At 45.2% G+C, this 25,462-nt stretch overlaps 1 protein-coding gene across 1 annotated transcript; it reads right to left on the reverse strand.

Annotated features, from left to right (window-relative positions):
• Positions 1-3,723: 3,723 nt before the first annotated feature.
• On the reverse strand, positions 3,724-24,310 carry EIF3B (eukaryotic translation initiation factor 3 subunit B). The gene is made up of 19 exons (XM_068146664.1): positions 23,721-24,310; positions 18,234-18,426; positions 16,831-16,950; positions 16,683-16,740; positions 15,863-15,991; positions 14,157-14,314; positions 13,161-13,292; positions 12,990-13,056; positions 12,214-12,260; positions 11,889-12,099; positions 10,645-10,717; positions 10,071-10,193; positions 9,495-9,573; positions 8,766-8,904; positions 8,054-8,179; positions 7,241-7,318; positions 6,098-6,206; positions 5,491-5,608; positions 3,724-4,348 (listed from the first exon to the last, which is right to left on the reverse strand). Exons 1-18 carry the CDS (start codon positions 24,202-24,204, stop codon positions 5,505-5,507), a joined length of 2,430 nt encoding a protein of 809 aa, XP_068002765.1. The 5' UTR covers positions 24,205-24,310; the 3' UTR covers positions 3,724-4,348; positions 5,491-5,504.
• Between the last annotated feature and the right edge of the window lie 1,152 nt (positions 24,311-25,462).

Consider the following 25,462-nt stretch of genomic DNA (forward strand, 5'->3'; position numbering starts at 1 on the left):
CTTTACATGCAAGCCCACCTGCACACACTTGGTGAGGTCACAGCCAGGAGCAGGGGCCCACAGCTCCCCCAAAGCCTGACCAAGAAGCACCCTGGCCCCCTTCAGCCTTGCCCAAGAACTGCCAACAGCCACCCAGACTGTCAGGAAACAATTTGCTCCCTCCCTGAGCTCAGTGCAATCTTCCACTGTCTTGTCATTTCACACACGGTTGCATTCCATGACTCCTATCTTCAAGAAGGCAATCCCTCAGCAATTTTAAGTGTCAATCCATTCAGCACAAGAACCTGTTCAAAAGCCCACAACACAATCACCTTTTGTCTTCATTATTTATTAACAGTAAATGAGGCAAAGTTCACAGAAGTTACAGTAAGGCTTTATTAAAACATGGTAGCATTGAAGAAGTTTGCATTAAAGACTGTAGAAGGTTAAAAGGTCATGAGAGTAATTTTTTCATCTGTTACAAGTTAGAGACTGTGAAAGTGAAAACTAGCCCAGGATGAAATGAATTGTTCCACTTAGTCTTGCTACTTCAGAACAGTAATGAAAAATACTTTAGACAATATTTGAAACAAACACAATGAGATACTATCCTACTTAATGCTTGTTTCCCCCTTCCCACCCAAACTCTGGACCCTTGGAGGCAGTTGGTGGAGGTACAACTGCTGGAGGAAGCCTTTTCCCCCACCCATTCACAGTATCACAGTATCACAGTATCACTCAGGTTGGAAAGGACCTCGAGGATCATCGAGTCCAACCTATCAACACAGACCCCATGACTAGACCATGGCACCAAGTGCCATGTCCAATCTCCCCTTGAACGCCTCCAGGGTCGATGACTCAACCACCTCCCTGGGCAACCCGTTCCAGTGACGAATGACTCGCTCGGTGAAGAACTTCCTCCTCACCTCGAGTCTGAACCTCCCCTGGCGCAGCTTGAGACTGTGTCCCCTTGTTCTGGTGCTGGTTGCCTGGAAGAAGAGGCCAACCCCCTCCTGGCTACAACCACCCTTCAGGTAGTTGTAGAGAGCAATGAGGTCACCCTTGAGCCTCCTCTTCTCCAGGCTAAACAATCCCAGCTCCCTCAGCCTCTCCTCATAGGGCTTGTGTTCAAAGCCTCTCCCCAGCCTTGTTGCCCTTCTCTGGACATGCTCAAGTGTTTCGATGTCCTTCTTAAACTGAGGGGCCCAGAACTGGACACAGTACTCAAGGTGCAGCCTAACCAGAGCAGAGTACAGGGGCACTATGACCTCCCTGCTCCTGCTGGCCACACCATTCCTAATGCAGGCCAGGATGCTATTGGCCCTCCTGGCCACCTGGGCACACTGCTGGCTCATATTCAGGTGGCTGTCGATCAGCACACCCAGGTCCCTCTCTGTTTGGGAGCTCTCCAGCCACTCCGACTCCAGCCTGTAGCTCTGCATGGGATTGCCGTAGCCAAAGTGCAGCACTCGGCACTTGGACTTGTTGAATGCCATCCCATTGGACTCTGCCCATCTGTCCAGTCGGTCGAGGTCCCTCTGCAGAGCCTTTCTACCCTCTAACTGACTAACATCTGCCCCTAACTGTGTCATCTGCAAACTTGCTGATGACTGACTCTACCCCTTCATCCAGATCATCGATTCAGAGCTCTATACAGAGCCTACAAACCTGCTTGTTTTGACAACCCTTCAGAAGCCCTGTTAAGAGCCACAGGCAGCATCTGGGGCTTGAGGCTACACACCAACACAGTGAGGACCTTTCCTCCCTGCTACAACTTCTCCTGTTATTCCGAGGTGTGCCAAATAGACTAGGTTACCAATCACACTCACACAGCAATTTTAGTACCACATCATCTGCAAAAAGCATTTGAAGTAGGAAACACTACAGAAGAGGTGCAGTAATTGAAGGGAGCAGTGGCAGAAATGTCAGCCTGAGATGAGAAGAGGCTTTAACTGCTGGTCAGGGCAACATCTTGTCAGCTTCCAAAGTTCCCACAGGAACATCACGACTTGGAGGGGTTTGGGTTTTGGTTTTTACTCACTGATGATCCACACTTCAGAGAAGCATTTTCCAAGGGAACTCAATTCATTTAATGTTGGCATTGCAATTCCTTTATTTGAATACAGCCAGGAATAAACCACAGTAGGCTGTTAAAACTTTATTGCATGGAGACAGTGGGAAAAACCTTTGTGACACAGGAAATGGTTGAGGTGTCAGCTCCTTGGGGAATGAAGAAAAAGATTATTCCTGCTCTAGAAGTTCAAGCCTTTACTGGAGAACTTCCATGTGCTACAAGTTATTCTGCGCCATTTTAGTAGAGAGCAATTAGAATAGAATTAACCAGGTTGGAAAAGACCTTCGAGATCATTGAGTCCAACCTATCACCCAACACCATCTAATCAACTAAACCATGGCACCAAGTGCCTCATCCAGTCTTCTCTTGAGCTTGGTAAATACTGTGGACAACACTATCATCTCTGTATATCTGGATTATGGATGAGCAAATACAGACTTCCAGGGAAAAAAAGCCACCCACTGGTTTAACAGTGAACAGTTGAAACTAAGTCAATACCATCCTTAAGGAACAATTAGTTTGAAGAGTCTTCCTGGTGAAGAGAGCAAGGGAGTTAATTGAGGGGGTCCTGCATTTGCTTTCACAGCAAGTTCACCTAAGGACAAAGAATTGAGTGCTATAAACATTACTGTTCCTTGGCCTTTCCACTTCAGATCTGTCAGATGCTGCTATTTAAGTGATCTCAGGGTTTAAAGAGGCAGGCAAGGGGGCTCACTAGTAGTTTCACAGTCCAGGAGAGGAGAGGGAACATCCTCATTCTCCTTTACCCCTCAAAGGGCAAGCAGCAGGCCAATCTCTCTCACTGCTGTGAAAACACCCCCCAAAAAACCCAAAACATTTTCTGCTCATAAACACAAATAAGACATTGCCCCAGCGGCTTTTAAGCACACTTTTCCCCACTGAGCACAAAGAGCTTTAGAAATTAACCCAGATCCTAGGAAAGGGAGTGTAAGGCATGTGCAGCAATGGAGAGCACTTCCTTGGAAGGTGGCAGTGGTCATTAACAAGACTAATCCAGGCATTCCTGAGGCTCTTGTCAGTTGGCAAATGCTTTCAGGCACTCCAGTATCACAGTATAACTAAGGCTGGAAGAGACCTCGAGGATCATCGAGTCCAACCTATCAACACAGACCCCATGACTAGACCATGGCACCAAGTGCCACATCCAATCTCCTCTTGAACGCCTCCAGGGACGGTGACTCCACCACCTCCCTGGGCAGCACATTCCAATGACGAATGACTCGCTCGGTGAAGAACTTTCTCCTCACCTCGAGTCTAAACCTCCCCTGGCACAGCTTGAGACTGTGTCCCCTTGTTCTGGTGCTGGTTGCCTGGGAGAAGAGGCCAACCCCTTCCTGGCTACAACCACCCTTCAGGTAGTTGTAGAGGGCAATGAGGTCACCCCTGAGCCTCCTCTTCTCCAGGCTAAACAATCCCAGCTCCCTCAGCCTCTCTTCATGTTGAACAGTGCAACCTGTCAGGTGAATGAATTGCTCTAAGGACCCAATCACTATAAAAACCTAAACACAACAGAAACAGAAGAGCCAGGAGGAACTGAGATCAAAAGAAATCCAAAGGAAGTTCAATACAGCAAACACTTTGTACTGTGGGTATGCTCTGACCTTCATGGAGGGAACAGTTCCCTACAAACAACGCGTAGCCAGCCCGGGTTTAGTATAGCTCTGCTTTTATTTCCATATTCAGCTCTTTGAGGGAGAGGCATCCTTTCACAATCTGAAAGGAGGAGGATATAGCCCACTGTAGTGCTGCTTCAGCACACTAAAACACATCATACAAAGAATGGTTCTGTTGACTTTTCCCCAAACAAAATGAACACCTGTCCATGCACTCAGGACACAGAGAGAGTCCTGAAACAGAAACATCGTGTGTGTGTGTGTGTGTAAGACAGGGGTGCACTGATGAATCTCACCTTGCTGGCAAAAAGTCAAAACCTGCCAGCTGGTAAGTACTGCACAGGGCTCAGGAAGTAAATACTGGTAATAGTGGAGTTAAAAAGGGGGAGAAAAATAAAACCAACAAAAAACCAAAACATAAATCAAACCCTTAAAAGAAAAACCAAACCCAAACCACCGGGAGTACAAATTTAAAAGCAGCGCCTTTCCAGTGTCTCACTGCGGCAGGCAGCAGGACTTAAAGGCACTACAATGTGTCAGAATGGAGAAAATCTGGTGCATCCACCCTTCCAGAGTGTAAGAATATGGATTAAAAATTCCAAAGTTGATGTAGGCTTTCTGAAAATGAAGGAACTTCTTTTCAGCACAAGATACGGTGGTGCTGCAGGAAGAGGAAAAGAAGAGGGGAGTTAGTTACCTTGCTTTTGCTCCAACTGCTCAACATCACTGCAGGTGCCAGCTGGTGAAAGGCAACAAAAACATGTTACACCTGTTCTTAAACTGATGTTTGTTTCACTCTATACACTAAGCAGCTTCTTCTCTCCCTCTTCCTTCCATAAAATGGTCTCCCATGGATGGAACACAGATCCAAATATACCCAAAGGTACCAGGGGCTATTCATTTTTCTACAGCTCCAAGAGGTGTACTGCTCACAGGTCACTTCAGCTCTTTAGGAATCTGGAGGCTAAGGAACTGTAGGGTCACTTGGAGCTGCAAAGGGCATAATTCCAGTACCCCCTTCCTTAAGGGAAGTCCAAAACACGACAGGGCAGAAACCCATTCCAGGTTTTAAGTCCTATGTGAATGCCTTCATTATCAAAACCTCTTCTTCCTCCTCAATGTCCCCTAAGGGACATTTCATAGAATCACCAAGGTTGGAAAAGACCTCAAAGATCACCAAGTCCAACCTGTCACCCAAGACCTCATGACTACAATTTCCTGCAACAGAGACCAGAAGGAACTTCTCTTCACAAGAATTCACAAAGAGGAACTGGGAAAAGCACTGGATTCAGTAAAAGATTTCAGCAGCAATCAGTGACACTACAGAGGACCCTGCTGCTACCTGAGTTCTACCCAACATTTCTAGAAAATTACAGCAGAGTCCATGGGAGTATTTAAACATCTACTCAAAGTTTTAGCAGGCCACTCAATTTGCTCTGTCACCTTTAGTACTTAAACTCTGTCCAGTCTCCAACTAACGTGTCATTCTTCCAAAAGGCAAAACTTCTAGCTGCAGTTCCTCCTAGTGACAGAACTTAGTCTGCAATGTACCACATTTAGAAGCTGACCCTGATACTGTTGTGACTTTGATCACCCTGGCAAGACAGAACATCCACAGTATTCTGTTCAGCACAACTCATAATCTGAGCCTGTAATTAGTTTGAAAATAAGAGAAAGCATAAACTGACTCAGAACACCAAGCTCACTCATGCAACAAACAGACTCAACTCTCCCAAGCAAATGATTGCATCTATAGCAATAGCTGACAGAAGTTCCTCCCTGCTGAGAGGTGTGCTATCTTACCACAGTTTTGTTAATTACTCTGGTTCTGCAAGGGTAATAATTTCTTCATTGATAAAAAATTCAACAGTCTCCTCCTCCCAGTCATCAACATTGCTGTCCAGCTCATCTGTGTCCACCCCTGGAATGCAGAAAACATTAACACTGAATACATCAAACAAGGCAGCAAGGCTTTCCTGTTCTTGGCAGAAACAGTCCTCAAACCAGCAGTGAAACAAGAGGTATTTGGTGCTTTAAAATCATACCAAGTACACACTAAAGCCATTCAGTGGCAGAGGTATGACCATCTTTCACCACAGGGCTTCTGTAGATTTTTTGGTTAAATACAAGACTGCAAAGAGATTTGGGTGTTATCAAGCCAGTGCTTGAGGTTAGATAAAACACATCCCAAAGCCTGGCAGCCAGCAATACTTGAGCTTGCTTCTGTTAAAAGGAGTAAATAAATCAATCCTGTTGGGATTCAGGCTAAAGGTATAAATAACCTTGAGAGGAGGGACTAACTTTGGCAGGAAACAGGGAGAGAAGTGGATGAACCCCTGGCAGAGGGCAGTTACTTGATAAGCATCAGTTATTTAGCAGCAAGGCTTCACAAGTGGGAGGTGTGGCTCACCTCCTCGAAGCTCCAAACGCTCATTCCTCTGCTCCATGTACAACTCTTGTGCCATCTTGCGGTACTTCCTGAACTCCTCCATCATCGTGCGCCTCCTTTCCACCAGCTCCTACAGAGGCAGGAGGAGATTGTTAAACCTCCCCACTGAATCAGATTCACACACAATGCGTATTAGCAAGTCACTAACTTCTCCCCGCCCCCAACATACTTTCTACTGACTTAAGGTCTCTCTCCTACACGAACCAAAAGCTGTTTGTGTTTTTTCTCATTAAAGAGTTTGTCTTTATTTAAAGATTGGTTAATGCAGCAACTCACTAGGAACCCCAAAATTCTCCTTAATGAGGCTAACACCAGTGCCTCTCCAGAGCCACTACTCATTACTGAAGCAATCAATGCTTAACCTGGCAGTTGAGGAGCATCTCTCTGAACTACCTATGGGAACTAACTCTGACTGTCAGGATTCAAATCAACACAGAAGTTATGGAAGAAATTAACTGACAGACCACCTGAGAAACGTTCAATTCTCCCCAAACCCCCCCAAAGCACAGCTAACTCAGTGGGAGAAGCAAAATGGAAGAGGGCTGTATTTACAAGCAGAGTGAAATGCAATGAATGTATACACAATATACAGTATTTACAGTACATACAAAAACATACAGGAAAGAACATAACACAGGAAACTCCCCCCCTGCCTCCATGGAGGAGGGTTCCCCCCCAAAACCCCCTCTCCCCCTTACTCCTTTTTTCCCCCAAAAAGGATTAGAGAGAAAAGGATATTAAGGGAAATTTTGTTAATTCAAAGCCTTTGTTAAGAAATTAATTCCTTTCTTCCCTTATCTCTTTAGTACAAGGTCAGAACTGCCAGGAACAGAAGACAGACAGCAGCTGTCCAGACTCAGACTGAGACAGACTGACTGCACAGAGTAAAAGCTTAAAGTTACATTCCCACTGATCTACCAATGAAATTAGTTTAGAATGATCTCTGTTTTCTGTTTTTACCCCAAAACATTCAGCTAGAGAATTCAGTAGTTGACCTTTTCCTTAAAGGCACAGGCTAAAACTGTCACACCACCATTACACAGTCACTAAGGACAGCTTACAAGAGTTTAAATCTACATTACTGTATTCCAAAAAGTATCTTGCCTTTGAAGCTTTGGACTGGCTCAGGCGATCCTTCTGCTCAAAGATCTTCGAGTATTTCTTCAGGTCCTTCTTAATTTGCTGTAAAATAGGGAGTTTTAGTCTGACTAGGGTATCAGATCAGCAATCACACCAATCATATTCTGTAAGAACTCCTCTGGCAGACCTAAGCACATTTTTAAAGCACATCTCTCCTCTATGCAGGTTCCTTTTGCTGTAATTTAGTTTGCTCTTCCTGGCTTACAGATCATATCCACGATTCTGTACACCACAGAACAAGAGGACACAGTCTCAAGCTGCACCAGGGGAGGTTTAGGCTGGATGTTAGGAAGGAGTTCTTCACAGAAAGAGTTATTGGCCATTGGAATGGGCTGCCCAGGGAGGTGGTGGAGTCACCATCATTGGAGGTGTTTAGGAAGAGATTGGATGAAGCACTTGGTGCCATGGTTTATTTGATTAGATGGTGTTGGGTGATAGGTTGGACTCAATGATCTCAAAGGTCTTTTCCAACCTGATTAATTCTATTCTACACACACAACTGGTGAAGTCTGGAAAGCTAAACTAATTTTGGTTATTTTTTATACCCTTTCACTGTACCTTAACTGTCAGAACAACTGGCAGCCACTTCTGAGCTCAAAGAATAGTTAATATTTAGAGTCATTCTCAGAGTCCCTTACAGCAGAATGTTTTTTCACTAATTCAGTACAACAGCTAGTTGTGTAACTGTTGACAAGCCTCATCCTCAAGAGGCCAGAGTAAACCAAGGATGCTTATACACCACATCAGTGCCAGGAGAAAGCCAGTGGAATATAGTACCTTTATCTGATCCTCACTGAGCAAGGTAGCTGGTCGTGGTCTCCAGAGCAGCTGACAGAACCTGTCTTTATTGTTCTTCTGAAGCAGACGGCCTTGGAAGGTCCATAACCAATATGCATTGTCCACCTGGAAGAGCAGTGCCCCACCTTGGTCAAGATAAGCTGGGACTTAACACTAGCCCTCACTTTGTCAGCACCATCAGTGAACAGAACTAGGGTGCTATTTTATTAGTGCCTTCCTGGCACAAGCCAAAACATTTGTTCCACTGAAGCTTTGCAAGAAGTTACCTACTAGGGGATGACAACAGATTGAAACTAAGCCAGTCCTTCTATCACAACCTTAAGTCTCAGCTTCTTTACTTGTACAGAAGAGGATTACAATGCTGGAACCATGCAAAAGTAATGACAGGTGCAATAAAGCCTGCTGTTCTGCATGCACCACAAGGAGATCAAGTTTGAAACCACTTAAGACATCATGAAATAAAAATAATCAGGAAAAAGCCACTTAGCTTAGCCCTACCAGAACTTATTTAGGACAACTGGTGAAGCTAGTGGCCCAAATAAATACTGTTGTTCAGAAATCACCATATAAAACACTATGGTGCAGGATTTGAGTGATGTGATTAGTGGGACAAGTGTTCATTTTCTCTTCCTCATCAACAGCCCTTTCCAACATCTCTGGAGGAGAAATAAAACCCCCCAAACATTAGTACCTTGTGGCTCCACCAAGACACAGAAGTGACAATGTATCTGCCTGTAGGATCCCATTCCACATCTGAAGCTGTATAGTGTTCAGCAATATTCATCATGGTGCAGTCTGATGTATCAACAAATGCTAAGGCACCGTTCATGCTGCAATGGCAAAAGAGGACAGATTGGTTCACACACTACTACAGCCTAAGCATTATCTCACAAGCTGCATCTTTACAACTCCTCACTATAAAGATAAACCTTCACAGCAGCCAGAAGAGACAATCATACCAGTCTGTGGTTAGAAAGCAATGCCATGAGCAAAAGACTGAATCCAAGTAAGAATCACACTTTTGAGTCTATGTTCAGTGGCCCTTAACCCATCTCATTTCTGCTCTTAAAGTGAAAACATACTATAGGAAGTTATAGCCAAAGTTTAGCAATTAGATACTTAAGACACACTTAAGAAGTGAACATTAAAGAAGCAATAGATTTGTATGGTTAACAGCAGCACTTGTCTGAAAGCATGTAGATGCAAATAGTATTCAGCTTTTTAATTAGAAGAAATAAAATCACTTTCATCTGCTCTAACAAGCAACTTCTTGATATTATCTATTCTTTTCCTTTGCTTCTGCAAAGCTTTATGCCACAGATTCATGCAGATATCAAATACTTCTCCAGGAGATACCTCTGGTCTTCCTTCTCCTTAAAATGACTGTGGTGTTCAGTGACCAGTGGTGTTCAGTACTCACCTTCTGAGGCCAGCCAATACTACAAACTGCCCCTGAGGACTCCAGAATATCGTGTTTGCCTGCTGCTTGTCAAAAGTTTCTGGAAAGAAACAAGTCAAAATCAGCAAAAGAGGTCACAATCCAATGCCATCAACTGGCTTGCAAGCAGTGAACTCCATCTACTCTTCAGAAGACACTTCTGAACAAGTTCTAGCAACAGCCCTTAGTTCTATGCTCCTAAAGACAAAACCCAGTAGCACCAGAACATCCAAAGCTAGAAGACAAAAGAGGAGATCAGAAGACCCCTACCCAGCTTGGGAATAAATTTTATCCAAGGTGAACCAAGTCTGTGCCAATTTTGTCCTAACACCACAAAATTGTTCTGGCCTGTTAAAGTCTTTTATTCCCAGACCCTGGACTGATTCAAAATGAAAACAGTTTTGCTGTCACCGCAAAGTTACAATTTGTAGAGTGTCAGGCAGCACAGCAACCACTGCTACATTATCCACCATAAACAGTTACAATTTTAAGCTTACTGCACTACTGTCCCACAAAATCTTTAGTATCTGCACTGCTCACTTGATTGCAGTCACTTACTTATGAGTTCTATTTTCCCATTGTTTTTAACGTGGTAAAAGGAAACCGAAATTCTTGGAGTTTCCCCATGCAACACAGCAAACTTGCTTCCATTTGGCTCCCAAGCAAAGGCAATGATGCTTTCTGTAACAAAACAAAAGGGGGTCAGGACTCTTGTCAAAATGCAGAACAAAGCTTTGATTTCAAGTGGTTACCAAAGAAAACCCAGACACTGAAGAGAAGGAATCCATCAGTTAACACACTGCTGCATAGCCTATCTTTTAAAACCCAAGTTTCAAGGCAAATGTGGGGAGTTATGGGAAGTGTTTCAGATCCAGAGTCTCCCCTCCTACAAAAACCACTCATTATCAGTCCTACCATCTTGATTAATAACAGATTTCCAAGTCTGTCACTTTTCCAGTCAAACATCAATAGCTACTAAAGTTTACTTCTCGTTTTCACGCTCAATGCCTTGTGACACAGATCCTGCAGCTGCTAACAAGTCACATCACACCCTGACAGGAATTTCTGAGGAACACAAAAGTGTCTGCTCAAACAGGCTAAAGATCAGAGGTAAGGAAATACTTGGCATTACCTTTCATTTCCACCACATCCACTGGCACCTGTTTCTCTCTCATTCGGAAGATTTCAAAGTTGGTCACCACTCCCTGCAAAGGCCAAGAGCAGCTCATTACCCAGCACAGCAGCAGCAGAACAAATCATCTTATCAGTAGGCATAGGAAGACAGCTACACAATTAGCTTGTCAGGAGGCAGATTTGTTTCTTTAAAGGACAGCAGATAAATACAGTACATCTTACTGCCAAACACACTCTAAATGTACTGATAAAGAACAACTGATGAATTGTGCAGAAGCATTTGTGTTCTTTTCAGTCTGGTATGCAATGTAATTAAGACAGATACAGCACAATGTGCAGCATGACCTGTGAGATGTTCAGTAACTGCTTAGCAGTGAGAAGGCAAACAGGTGAGGCAAAAAGCTCTCATCCAAGATGCATAGAATTACATAGAATAAAACAGGTTGGAAGAGACCTTCAAGATCATCGTGTCCAACCCATCAACCAATCCAACCCACCTAAACAACTAACCCATGGCACCAAGCACCCCATCAAGTCTTGTCCTGAACACCTCCAATGATGGCGACTCCATCACCTCCCCAAGCAGCCCATTCCAAAGGGCAATCATTCTCTCTGTATAGAACTTCTTCCTAACATCCAACCTAAACCTCCCCTAGTGCAGCCTGAGACTGTGTCCTCTTGTTCTGGTACTGGCTGCCTGGGAGAAGAGACCAACCTCTGCCTGTCTACAACCTCCCTTCAGGTAGTTGCAGAGAGTAATAAGGTCACCCCTGAGCCTCCTCTTCTCCAGGCTAAACAATCCCAGCTCCCTCAGTCTCTCCTCACAGGGCTTGTGTTCCAAGCCCCTCACCAACTTCATTGCCCTTCTCTGGACTCGTTCCAGCAAGTCAACATCCTTCCTAAACTGAGGGGCCCAGAACTGGACACAGTACTCGAGGTGTGGCCTAACCAGTGCAGTGTACAGGGGCTGAATGACCTCCCTGCTCCTGCTGGCCACACTGTTCTTGATGCAAGCCAGGATGCCATTGGCCCTCTTGGCTGCCTGGGCACACTGCAGGCTCATGCCACTAAAGCCAAAGCAAATCCTGGACTCATTGCATACATTTTGCTCTCCCCATGACTTACATCATCTTTGACATGATATAATTTACACTGCCTGTATTAAAAGACAGTACTGTAAGAAAGTTAGGTATCAGCATGAGATAGAACTAAATTTTGTGAATCTAATCAGAAGCCACATACCTGTGTGCCTTTGGGAGTCCTGTCTACCTTCACACACAGGTAGTCCCCATTCTTCTGCCAGTGCAGTTTACAATCTACAACATTGAACAAATTCCGCACGCGGATTTCTTGTCTAGAAGGCAGCTGCATCAAAGTCACTCTTGCTGGGATGTCTTTGTCTTCAGGCACCCAGAAAGCTATTATATTACCACCTGGAGACCACGAGAAGTCCCTACAGGAAGAAAGTTGGAGCCATGCCATGTTAATTTTTAGCAAGAGACACTACAAGCAGAAGCCACTTTCATCATTGCAGCACCATTGTGTCTTTCCAAAGCAACAGACTCACCTTATCCCAGTGATTTTCAAGCTTTTCTTGTCCAACAAACCCATAGACTAAAAGAAAAGAAAGGTGTGAAGTGTCAAATTAGTAACATTCTTATACTTACATGCACACTTTCTACTCTTACTGTTAGAGTACATAAACTAGGAAATTGTGTGGAGCTTTCAGAGCTCTGCCATCTATTTTTTTATTTATTATGAACATACAGAATAGAATTAACCAGGTTGGAAAAGACCTTCGAGATCACTGAGTCCAACCTATCACCCAACACCATCTAATCAGCTAAGCCACAGCACTAAGTGCCTCATCCAGTCTCTTCCTAAACACCTCCAGTGATGGTGACTCCACCACCTCCCTGGGCAGCACATTCCAATGGCCAATCTCTCTTTCTATGAAGAGCTTCTTCCTAACATCCGGCCTAAACCTCCCCTGGCACAGTTTGAGACTGTGTCCTCTTGTTCTGCCAATGGCTGCCTGGGAGAAGAGACCAGCCCCCACCTGGCTACAACCTCCCTTCAGGTAGTTGCAGACAGCAAAAAAGTCTCCCCTGAGCCTCCTCTTTCCCAGGCTAAGCAACCCCAGCTCCCTCAGCCTCTCCTCACAGGGCTGTGCTCCACACCTCTCCCCAGCCTTGTTGCCTTTCTCTGGACACATTCCAGCAACTCAACATCTTTCCTAACTGAGGAGCCCAGAACTGGACACAGGACTAAAGTGTAATATTAAAATGTATCCTTTAAAATAGGTACCATGAGAAAGACTGACATTGTAAAGCAAGAACTTACAGGTGTTTCATAGATGCTGAGGGTATCTGAAGTCATTCGAGCAAAGAATTTACCATCGTGACTCCATCTAAGTAAATAAAAAGGAGGGGAAAAAAAAGCATTAGGTAAGAATAGTGTTTTTATTAAATGAAGACTGGGACTACTTCTCTCTAATTTTGTTTCTTAACCTACTTAAAAATAGGCCAGTGAGCAGAGTTTTCACAGTGGAATCCTCGTTTCTTTTGCCCAGTCAGAATATCCCAGATGATAATAGCCTGAGGGTCATCCTGTGTGTCCATCAAAGGGCTGAAGGTCACTAAGTACCTACAAAAGAAACAGTAACTTTTCACTACTGAAACTTCATCTAATACATCACTACAAGCAGGCTTTCTTCCAAACAGCATTTAAATACAAGGCACTGTAAAACAGCAGACTTTCTAATGAGATTTTTTTGGAAAGGAGGGAAAAAGAGTGTGATAAAGGGGAAGAAAGCCTCTGAAAGACATCCCTCTATATTTATGTTCAAGTCTTCCTATACTGATGTTCTGAGAGAGGAGAACTCACCAAACACTCTGATCTACTATACAGTTTTGCCACAAGAAGTAATAGGTTTTGAATCAAAACTAAATCCACTGACCTTAGCCATCCTGAACTACAGGCACGCTGGACTTCTCCATTTAAAGAATGTCTCTTCAATACAATGAAACATAAAACTTAACTGCTTATAAATACATTATTTGCAAACTAGCAAAAAGAGAGATGCATCTCAGTACTGAAATTATTTTAACCTTCTCTGAAGAGCTCTTCAGTGTTGAAGAAATCTTAAGGATTCCATTGCAGTACTAGAGATTTGGAAAATGCTGCTCAACTGAAACTAGAAATCTAACACTATAGACGTTCCCTCCAAACGAAGAGGGGAAAAATATGGCCTTCTTCCTTAGACAATAAGGTCTTTGAGTGAACTTGTCAGCTCAGTTTTGTAGACCAATTATTCCAGATTATATTAAATCTCTTTCCTGGAGTCAAAAAGAAGTCAGTTTCATTTCTTCTGAGAAGGATTTCTGCATGCAAAGCCGTTACGTGCAAAGGCGAATGGAAAACCCCTGAGAGAGATCTGAAAGCACAGCAGCCAGAACGCGTGCTTTGCGCTTTTGATTCCTTAGCCCAAACCGAGGTCAGAGTCCATACCTTTCACAGGGTGAGAAGTCAATAAGCTGCACCCCCTGGTGACTAAATCTTTGAATCTGCTTGAACTTTTCTCCACCCCAAAGCGCGATGCCCCTCTGGTGGAACGTGGCCAGGTAGGTGCCCTTTGGGGACCAGCGGACGTAGGTCTCCGTCCATCGCTGGATTAAAAGAAGTACACACAAAGGTTTAATGACATGCTGGATTCCTCAAGGGAAAACAAGTACTGTGCAGCTTCTAGCACCACATTTTGCAAATCCATTTACCAAGTGAAGACCTCAGCACCTGTAGTTGTGGAGTTTGCTTTCGTGTACATAATGCAGAGTACTTTACTCTTTGGGTTGAAAACTGTCAGACCTGTTCAGCTTAACTGATCACCAAAACCATTTTCCAGGTACCGTGACAGGTTTGAGTTTCCTTGTTGTCTTTCAGCCCTTATGAGAACACACTCTTCTCAGAAGTAAGGCTATTTCAAATTTCTTAGAAACAATGCAGCTCTTGACCTCCAGCTAAATTTGAGAGGTTTCAGCAATGCAGACCACAGGCAGTGACCATGGTGATCAGCAAAACCGCCCATCATTCCAGAGCCAACTTCCTTCTACTGCAACGCATAATGCTTCTTAAAACGCTTCTGGGTACCAGGAGTTCTCAGCAAGCCAACTGCCTGCAGCAGACAGGCACATTAGCTCTGCCTTTCCCTTACCAAACCAGCTATTCCTCTTTTAGCACCTCTGTGGTCAGCATAAAGTACAAAATGATCAGAAGCAGTGTGCTTAAGCACAGAGTCAGCTCTAATGACTAACACTCCTCAAACTCTGACTCTGCATTTGTAAGCCCTTCTGAATCACCTATAATATAGAGTTGAAGAAAACTAATAGGCTTCATGGACCAGTTTAACAAAAACCAAAAAAAAGCCCCAAACATTACAGAGAAGTTCACTTCACATGTGTTTCACTTCAGCAGTTAAGTCTAGCTCTAAGGATGTAATTCACTACGCTTCTTGAAGAAAAAAGTATTTTGGTAATGGATAAAAAAGTTCTCTATTTTCCATAGAACCAATAAGGTTGGAAAAGACCTCAGAGATCATCAAGTCCAACCTGTCACCCAAGACCTCATGACTACTAAACCATGGCTTCAAGTGCCACATCCAATCCCTTTTTGAACACCTCCAGGGACAGAGACTCCACAACCTCCCTGGGCAGCACATTCCAATGGCCAGTAACTCTTTCTGGGAAGGGCTTTCTCCTCACCTCAACCCTAAACTTGCCTGGCACAGCTTGAGACTGTGTCCTCTTGTTCTGGTGCTGGTTGCCTGGGAGAAGATACCAACCCTCACCTGGCTACAACCTCCCTTCAGGTAGTTATAGAGAGTGATATGGTCTCCCCTGAGCCTCCTCTTCTGCAGGCTAAGCAACCCCAGCTCCCTCAGCCTCCCCTCATAGGGCTTGTGTTCAAGACCTCTCCCCAGCCTCATTGCCCTTCTCTGGACAGGTTCGAGAGTCTCAATGTCCTTCTTAAATAAATTGAGTGGCCCAGAACTGGACACAGTACTCAAGGTGTGGCCTAACCAGTGCTGAGTACAGGGGCGCAATGACTTCTCTGCTGGCCACATCATTTCTGATGCAGGCCAGCAAGTGAAAAGCCAAAACATGACAAAATGAACACAACTGACAGTTATCTGCAATGCACAGCGTTTCCAGGACACTCACTGCTCTGTCCTCAATTTGAACAGGTTCCTTGATGTCATTCCAAAAAATGGAGGTGCGGTCTCCAGACTCAAAGATGACACTGTACTGATCCCTGCAGTCAGGATCTTCCAACCAGTATCGGAGATTCCCCTAAGAAAAAGAGAAGCAAGAAAGATTGTTAGTGCGCCAAATGCCAAGATGACAAGCTCCCTGAGTAACAACCTAGCAGGTGGAAGTCAAATCTTACACACAGCATACAGCTTTGGAGTCTTACCACTGCAGACAAACTGGTAAAGTGAAATACAGTAATTCAAACTGCTGGTTATTGGAGGCTAGGAGAGCAGATGACAAAAAAGTGGCCGTTCAAGGTGGCTTCACGATGTTTACCACTTGGTGCCTAAATTAACTTTAGAGGTTTCTGCCTGTTTGGTGGGCTTTTGTTTGATAGAGGGTTTTGGTTATTGTTGTTGGGGTTTTTTTTGTGTTAAAAAGAACCATCCCTTCCTCTACAGGACATTTATACAAGGCTAGCAATAACAAACAGAATTTTGCCTCAAACATTTAAAGATACAAGAAGATGGTTTCAAGATTCTACTTTAAATTGACTTGTGTAAAATCAGGATTTGCTCAAAGGTGTCACCCTACATGTAGCTACTAAGCAGAACCACTAAGTATTTTCTGCCACTCCATGACAATGAGGGAAGGAACAGGGGCTACAAACACTGCATTTGTAACAACACTATTCACATATAGTTTCTATTTTCACATGAACACTCCAGCAAGGACATAAGCACCTCATCTTTTGCTAAATACTCTTTCCTCTTTTCCAAAAAGTCCTTACCAAATCCTTAAATGGCTGTTTCTCAGGGATTTCCCATTCATCACTGATTGTCATGTACCTGAAAGAGCAATTTCATTGGTTACACTCCATGCAGGCACTCCTGAGTAGAATCCCAAAAGCTACAGATACACACAGTGGCTGCACTCACTTATCGAAGTCTGTGAAAAGGTTGACTCTGAAAGTGTGCTGCTTATCCAGTTTGTATCCATCTGCATTCTTCACAGCATCCACTGCATGAGATGGAGACATGTACTCCAGAAAGATGTACCTACAATGAAGGAAGATCAAAATAGGAAGCTCTCATTTGACTATGTAACAGGCTTATAATACATAAAAGAGAAGAAATTAGAACTTTTAAATGGAACAGTGGAGATGTGCTAAGAATTCAGTACAGAGCATCTACAAAATAACTTCTTGTCTCATGAGAGTTACAAACAATTAATGTCTATTTTGGCCACAGGTCCATGCATGCTTTTTAGCTGTATGGACTTAACTAGAATAAACTGGTAGCCCTTCTGTAAGCAGACTAGACTGAGGGATGAATGCAAGTTCAATGAACACAGCACAACAATCAGAGCTAGTAACACACCAAGGTTAAGCATGCAGCTCTTTACAGATGAATAGAGATCACATTTGGAAATAGTAGATCTTGCTGTCCCAGGCATCTCAAAGCACCACTCTTGTTTTTCACTACATTGAACACAGTTCAGCTCCTTTCTTGCCACTAATACAATCTAGCTTGTAGCCCAGCAGATTTTAACAGTATCTTGAAGACTGCCTCAAAGACAGCCATGAATAAAGAGAGAATAACATTCTCATGCTGACAACAATCCCCTCACTCCAGAAAACTCATTTTATGCTTTCTAAACTATGGATCCCTCCCAAACTTAGGAAAATATACTAGTCCAACCAGAGTAACAAGAGTCAGTACAACCTCTTACTTATCAGATTAATTTTTGGTTGGTTTCTCTCCCTAAAACTTTCTTTTCCCTTGCCCTCTCCTTTTAGGCTTGGCCCTTTCTGGTTAGCTTCTCTCTCAATTTCAGATGTTGTAATTAACCTGGAAGAGGCATCAGAAGTCAGCAAAGGAATAAAGGGTCCTGGGAAGGGCTTGCTGAACTCAATGAAGCTGGAGTTGCTAATGTAAGCATAAGCAGTGGCAACCAGAGGCAGAATATTGACAGGTCCTTCTGCAATAAACAGTACACCCACTGCTACTAAGTTATTAACTACAACAGATTTTCAACCTATTTATTAGCCATGGCAGAAAAATAACAAAATTTAGTATTGCACAGGAGTTTGTGTTCCAAACTCAGCTGAACTGTTTCCATAAATAATGCCCCATGCCAATAGAGCTTAATGAGCTATTAAGCTTCCCAGCTCCCTCAGGAACTCGTTTGTCACTGAGACTAGATGTCAGGATTGTACAGATTGAGGTAGAAGAAAGTGATGAGGTCACCACAAAACCCAGCCACAGAGTACTGACACCAATAATCAAGGGTAAGTCAGAGCAGTGTTTCAATCCTACTTCCAGCAGGAGATATGACTTACCCTTTTGTCTTCCCATCTGCTTCTGGATAAAATTCATTGATGATTTTACCAAACTTGGAAAATATTTTGTGGATGACATTCTTCAGTTTCTCAAGCCGGTCTGGTCCAACCTGGGGGACGTTATCCACAACAATTACAGAGTCAATGCCATCTGCTTCCTGCGGCCGATCTTTCAGCACGTCGCCAAGTAATTCTGCAGAGAACAAACACAGGAGAAACTAAGGCACCAATCAACATCATCAAGGATGAAGATGAAAAGGATAGCAACAGGAAGACTTCAGAAAATTTCAAGAATCACTTAAACTTGGTAGTGAATGAAGGTTCCATCAGAGAAACAAATGAAGTGAACAGCCAGCATTCCAAGAGTACTCCCTCGCTAAGAGGCCTGATTACGCGGTTTCTTGACAGCCTTCAGGCAGCTAACTCGAGAAGCCCTGAAGAAATACCTTACATTGAGGATGTCAACACTTGCACTGCTAGCTTGTTTCAAGAGTTGGAAATGTCTCACAAAGTCCTCAAAACTGACAACAGAGCAGACAACAGCAAGGTTTACTACTCAAGCTCTGACTTATAGCCTTGCTCAGATTATAACTGGATGACTGATAAAAAGAAATATAACATGTAGCTCCCTCCTGAATGACACAAGTTTTAGCATAATTCAAAAGCATGTCTTAGCATCACTGTAATTATGTTTGAGAACTCATACTCCATCTAAACCTTTAATTAAACACAAAAATTAAGATCTAAGACAAGACACTTAAAGCCATATTTAAGCATACTCCTTTTCATACTCTGGATATTTTAAACCATACTAATCCCCCTTTCTTACAGATTTGGAGAGTACTTGCTGGTAGGGTGGGTTGTTCACTCCCTGCCCAGTCAGTCAGCTGCAAGCTTCTCTCTACTGGGAAGAGATTGCTTACAAGTTTCCCATACACAGAAGGGAGAACACTTGGATGGACTACAACCCTGCAACTGCAGCTTGTGTACTACACCGGGATTAAAACAGTTAAAAGGTACAAAGTACAACCAGAAGTACTGTGAAAAATTAGGAGCTTGAACAAGAACACTGATTTTAACATGATTGGCATCTAGATATACATTTGATATGTTCTAGACATATCTAACCTTAATCTGCTCTTCAGTTCTATGATTATTATATTACTAGACCTCGTGGGTAATGTAGGAATTTAAATACACTTCTCAAATTAACCTTAACTAAATGCACTGACCTGTAGATCCAAGAAGAAACATAAAAATTCCACCAATGATTCAGTCCTCAATGGATTGAGCTAGAAGCACTAAAGATGAGGATAGCCAAACAATTTCTGAAGTAACTTTATTGTAAGGTTGCTTTTAAACCTTTCAAGGGAAAAAAGAAAATCCCACTGTGCCCCTAACCCTAATCCTTGTCTAGATTCTGATTGTTTCCCAGTGCAATCAGTCATGCCCCTGCAACTCATTAGTGACTGCATGACTGTATTCTACAGAAACATCAGATACAAGTGGCAGCTCATTCCTGGTTTATCGATGTTACTGGGTTTGTGTATGTAAATGGACCACAACAGACACCCTGCTGAAATTAACAGCAGAAATTCACATACACCATATAAATGGGAAAAACAAACCAACCAACCAACCAGACATATCTGCAGGAAGTTTTAAGATTGGGTGAAGAACACTGTGGCCAATTCTGAGCCCCTCAATTTAAGCAGGACACTGAGATGCTGGAACATGTCCAGAGAAGGGCAACAAGGCTGGGGAGAGGCCTTGAGCACAAGCCCTACAAAGAGAGGCTGAGGGAGCTGGGGTTGTTTAGCCTGGAGAAGAGGAGGCTCAGGGGAGACCTTACTGCTTTCTACAACTATCTGAAAGGAGGTTGTAGGCAGGTGGGGGTTGGTCTCTTCTCCCAGGCAAGCAGCACCAGAACAAGAGGACACAGTCTCAAACTGCACCAGGGGAAGTTTAGGCTTGAGGTGAGGAGAAAGCTCTTCACAGAGAGTTGTTAGCCATTGGAATAGGCTGCTCAGGGAGGTGGTGGAGTCACCGTCCCTGGAAGTATTAAAGAGGGGATTGGACGTGGCACTTGGTGCCATGGTTTAGAAGTCACGAGGTGTTGGGTGACAGGTTGGACTTGATGATCTCCGAGGTCTTTTCCAACCTTATTGATTCTATGATTCTAAGACCACTATAAAATGCAAGTCTAGAGGGAAAGTGCAAGCCACTATACTCTGGATTAAACCATAAAATCTGGAGAGTCCAACTACATCTGGCATTTGCATACTGGGAAAAAATATTACCCAAATGCATGTAGAAACATTTCAAATATGAGAACAAATGAAAGAGGGTATTAGATGTGTTGGTATTTTGAAGACATTTTAAAGTAATTTTGCTGAGTTTGGGATTCTAGAGATTATTCTGCCTGGAAACAGCACTGGAAAGCTCTCCACCAGTGAATAACTATGATCATTTTGCATTTCAAACTATCAAAAAATCTTGGCCTTCTGTACCTTCAACAGGTTGAGCACTGGAACAGGTTGCCCAGAGAGGTGGTTGAGGTCCCATCCCTGGAGATATCCAAGGTGAGGCTTGACAGAGCTCTGGGTTACCTGGTCAAGTTGAGGATGTTCCTGCTCACTGCAGGGAGGCTGGACTAGATGGCCTTTAGAGGTCCCTTCCAACCTGGGTGATTCTATGAAGCTTTCCACTGATCACAAAGCTGATACAAACAGATGCTATCACCACCAGGATTATGTAGTACTTCTAGAATGTTGTTTCTAGCATTTAATACTCAAAGATGCTCTCCCTCTGCATGTAGGAACTATAAATAAGCAGTTTAGAGATGACTGCTTGTACAATAAAAACAAGAGACCCAGAAACTGTGAAAACTTACCACTAATGGTAGTAACCAAGGAAAACTGAAGAGGTTAGAGGAATCCTCATCCATGTGACATTATTTTATTACTCTGCACACTTAAGATTAAACCCACAAACTCCTCCATTTATAGCAACTATCTACTAGTTGGCAGCACCAATTCAAAACCAGCTAAGAGCACCTTTAGGCTGGAGCAAGTCAAATACTCAGCAATGAGTGTACAATGCAAAGGTTAATGAAGAGCATGAGGGTCATTTTTTAAGCTCCATTAGTCACATTTTCACAACCACTTCTCATGAAAGACTTTGTAGGCCCACAGACAAACCAAGGAATGCATATTTAGATGGGTGCAAGAATGCAATACCCTGTATTGAATTAAAAGTGCAAAAGATTAAAGAAATACCTACATCATTGCCTTCCTCTACCTTACATTCAAAATTGTGAACAAAGGAATCTTCAAAGGGCAAGAAGCTGGTTCAGCCAGCTCTTATTCCACCCAGAAAAAAAGCAGGGTGTGGTGGGTACACAGCTATCTTCAGCTGGCAGTATTTTAAGGACCACTATCATTATCTAAACAAAAGCTTCATTGCACCCATGAGGTATCAGGCACATCTCTTCTCCTGCTGGAACTTGGATCAGCTGTTCTGCCATGTTGAAGTAACGCATCTAAGATAGCCCATGCTAAACCTGGTCCAGTTCAAAGGTGTTCCTGAAGATGTAATGATGCCAGAAGCATTGAAATAGCCTTGTCTGAGTGACATTGATGGACTGCCTTTCTCCTTGGAGTCATTGGGATAAGGCAAAAGGAACAAGGAAGATTGTGGCCTTCCAGTATCTGAAGGGGGCCTACAGGAAGGCTGGGGAAGGACTTCTCAGGATCTCAGGTAGTGATAGGACTAGGGGGAATGGAATGAAGCTGGAGGTGGGGAGATTCAGGCTGGATGTGAGGAGGAGGTTCTTCACCATGAGAGTGGTGAGACCCTGGAATGGGTTGTCCAGGGAGGTGGTCGAGCCCCCGTCCCTGGGGGTGTTTAAGAGCAGGCTGGATGAGGCTCTGTCCAGCCTGATCTAGTGTGGGGTGTCCCTGCCCATGGCAGGGGGGGTGGAACTAGATGATCCTTGTGGTCCCTTCCAACCCTGAATGAAACTATGAAACTATAAGATCAAGAAGAAACACACACAGCTGGAAAGAGCCAGACCAGCAGGTGTGATTAACTCCAGCACTGTAACTCAGACACCGACACTGTATTATTCATACAGCTGGGAAGTTAAACCAATTAATCCATCACAATAAAATATGTGAGGATGGAAAATATGCCCAGTTTCTGAATAGACAGCAATGAACACAATAATCCTAGATGTAGATGTGTATCACATGAACACTTCACTGGACAAAAAGAATCCAACAATACACCTGCAGACACTTTTGTCAACACCTCTTCAAGAGGCAAATGTCCAAGTTCACAAAGCTACACAGACTGCTAAGTTGAAAGCAACACACACTTTCTTGAAATGGCAGAAAATTATCTTGGATTAAGCCTAACACAGGATTGGAACACTGAAAGGCAACAGATCTCACCTGTGTTCCACTGCCAATGCAAATAACAGGCTGACTTAGTACCATATGCTTTAAGAAACGTACTTCCAGTTCTGATACATGTAACCTAAAGCCCTAAAACACGTAGTATATACCTACAGAAGACCCTACAACAGCACATATGCTACAACAAGTATTAGCCAAGTAAGTAGTTTTGCTATTCTGAGAACTGAAATGATTCACCTAGAAAGACATATGGGAAAAAACAGAGTTCTAATTCCAATATGCCAAAACCAGCTATTCCCACAATTATTGATGCAGTGACAGAGTGGCTTAACCATTTTATGATATCCAATATCCAATCCTTTTAAAGGAGCCTCAGTCTTAATTTTCAACTGCCAGAATTTTTTTCCCCTCGTTTTCTTGTCACAAAGTACCTAAGGCAGATCGTCAGGAGCAGTAACTCTTCTCAAACCCATACTATTTATCTGTGGATTTCACTCTGCTTGGGAAAAAAACCCACCAAAATAAAGCACAGAAGTTGATGATTCCACTTTGTGAGGGTAGTCCACAGACTGACACTCGAAGTTTAACAGCCTATTTAAGAACAGCTACTAATCAATATTGGACAACGCACAGAAAAAGTTTCAATTAAGGAATGCTGCTTCTCCAAGCCGTGTAATTAGTCTTAGGAGCAATCGAGACCCACGCTGGCAGGGCAGCCACGGCATACAGAAGACCCAGCTGCCAGGCCTCCAGGCGATGGGGGAGCCGAAGCCCTTCCCAGCAGAGAGCCCAATTCCCCGCACTCTCTCCCGGGATGCCACGACCAAACATCGCTCCTTCAGAAGGCACTCGCTGCCCGAGGTCCCGAACACGGCCACGGCAGTGCCGGGCAGTGCAGCACTGGGCTCGGCGCAGCCGGACCTCTCCCGCGCTCCAAGGCGGCGGACAGAGCCGAGGCCCACCGTCGGGGCTCCCTCGCCTCTCCGCGGCTCCTCCCTTCCCCTCACGGCCGGCCTCACCAGGCCCCGGCGCCGGCCGCCCGCCCTCCCGCCAGCGCTGCCGCCCGCACCTTCGTCGCTGATGTCGTCCACGAAGTCCTCGGGGTCGCTGAAGGAAATCTCGTCCTCAAGCTCGGCCGGGACGGCGGGAGCGGCCTCCCCATTCTCCTGCGCCGCGCCGGGCTCGGCGGGTCCCTCGGCCTCCGACGACGGCTCGGTCTTGGCCTCTGCTGCTGTCTCGGGCTCGGCCCCGGCCGGCGGCTCGGCCTTTCCCTCCGCCTTCTCTGGGCTTTCGCGGCCAGACGGCGGCTGAGACGAAGGCGGCTGAGGCGGCGGCTGCTCGGGCTCGGAGGCTACAGCAGACTCGTGGGTGGCTGGTGGCTCGAGGGGGCCCGGCTGTGCCTCAGACTCTCCGTCTTCTTCCTGCCCCTCTCCCTTCTCTTGCTGCTGCGGCGAGTCCGCCGGCGGGGGCCCGTCCGTCTGCTCGGGCTCCTCTCCGGTGCCCGTGGCGTCGGTCGGCACAGCGGCCGCCGGGCTCTCCTCGGTGTCCTGCATGGGGCTCGGTGCGGGGCCCGGCCGGCCGCGCACTCCCTGCTCGAGAGCGACGGGGAAAGGAGCGGGGGAAGGGCGGGGAGGCTCCTAGCGCCGGGCCATGTGCGCCAGGACCGCCGGGCCTCGCGCGGCGGCGCCGACCAACCCTTGCAGGGCGGGAGGGGTGGAAAACGCTGCCCCGCCGTAGCTTCTGACCACCGCCGCTGTCTTCACTCCCGCTGTCCTCACAGGAAACCTCTGATCCCTTCGCAGTCCTCTCTTTGCTCAATTAGCGGCGACTTGCATTTCTTCGCAGCGTAGAACACCCGTAACTCTCCCTATTTCTTTCCTCACTATGGTTCAGCCCAATATGGCGCCTCCTTCCAGGGTACTGAGGTGGGGTTCGGCCGAACCATTTTTCGGAGCCGAAAACAGGAGGTACCGCCACATCCGAGTTGACACAGAGTTAAATCTTCCTGCGTTTTCAGTAGTTTGGCGTATTTCCTTGCCCAGTGTTAGGCGAAAGTAACAGGACAGTAAAACCTTCCTGTTTGCCCCCCTACAAACATTCCCCCATGCGCTCGCCCGACGGCTGGCGGTGCCCTCGCGGGCGCTACCAAGCTCGCACAGAGGGGGAGGCGCGTTTGCTCTCGGGTACGGCAAGCCGGCAGGGTGCGGTGACACCCCTGCCGCATAGTACGGCCCGATGGCAGCCGCCACATCAGCCCCGCGGAGGGGACCAGTAGGGGAGTTGGGGGCATGCAAGCTCCCGGCAGGGCGGGGGCAGCGAGGCCTGGGGCGCCTTGAGCGATGGGAGCGAGCTACCCCCAGGCCACTGCGGGTCGCCAGGCCATTTCGGAGCATCACGTTATTCTGTACAAGACTTTTATCGGTTTTAAGTAACGTTTTCTGTAAAGTAAAGAATGGCGCTTCCCAGTCCGCATCACTGGTGCAAAGCTCAGGTTGGTGGGAGAAGCTTTCCGGATGGGCCGAGAAACCGGTAAAGTTCTCATGCTGGCTACCAGTGTGACCAACATTCCGAGAGACCTGACCTCTGCGGTAATCAAACCATTGCCTTCTGTCTTGGGCACCTGTCAGGCTGATGGAAAGACGTGGTGTGTGTCGTTTGGTTGAGCATGCACGGTTCAAAGTAGCAAATGAAACCACGAACTTGCCTTGGGTACCATCTCGAGGTTTATCTGACGTGCTCACTTCCGAGACGAACACGTATTTTGTGCGGGGTTTGGGGTTTTTTTTGAGCCCAGTGCTTTCAATCAAATCA

Source organism: Melanerpes formicivorus, unplaced genomic scaffold (assembly GCF_026170545.1).
Source record: "Melanerpes formicivorus ecotype bairdi unplaced genomic scaffold, bMelFor1.0.p_v2 SCAF_14, whole genome shotgun sequence".
In the NCBI taxonomy this organism is placed as follows: Eukaryota; Metazoa; Chordata; class Aves; order Piciformes; family Picidae; genus Melanerpes; species Melanerpes formicivorus.

What these genes read in the sequence shown, in the direction of transcription:
- EIF3B (XM_068146664.1), bottom strand. Translation starts at nt 24,204, where the DNA reads ATGCAGGACACCGAGGAGAGCCCGGCGGCCGCTGTGCCGACCGACGCC. An exon ending in TTCAAATTGAGGACAGAGCA is followed by an intron (nt 14,315 to 15,862) that starts GTGAGTGTCCTG and finishes CTTTTAATCCAG; the next exon opens with CGATGGACGGAGACCTACGT. An exon ending in GCTCACTGGCCTATTTTTAA is followed by an intron (nt 13,057 to 13,160) that starts GTAGGTTAAGAA and finishes TTATTTACTTAG; the next exon opens with ATGGAGTCACGATGGTAAAT.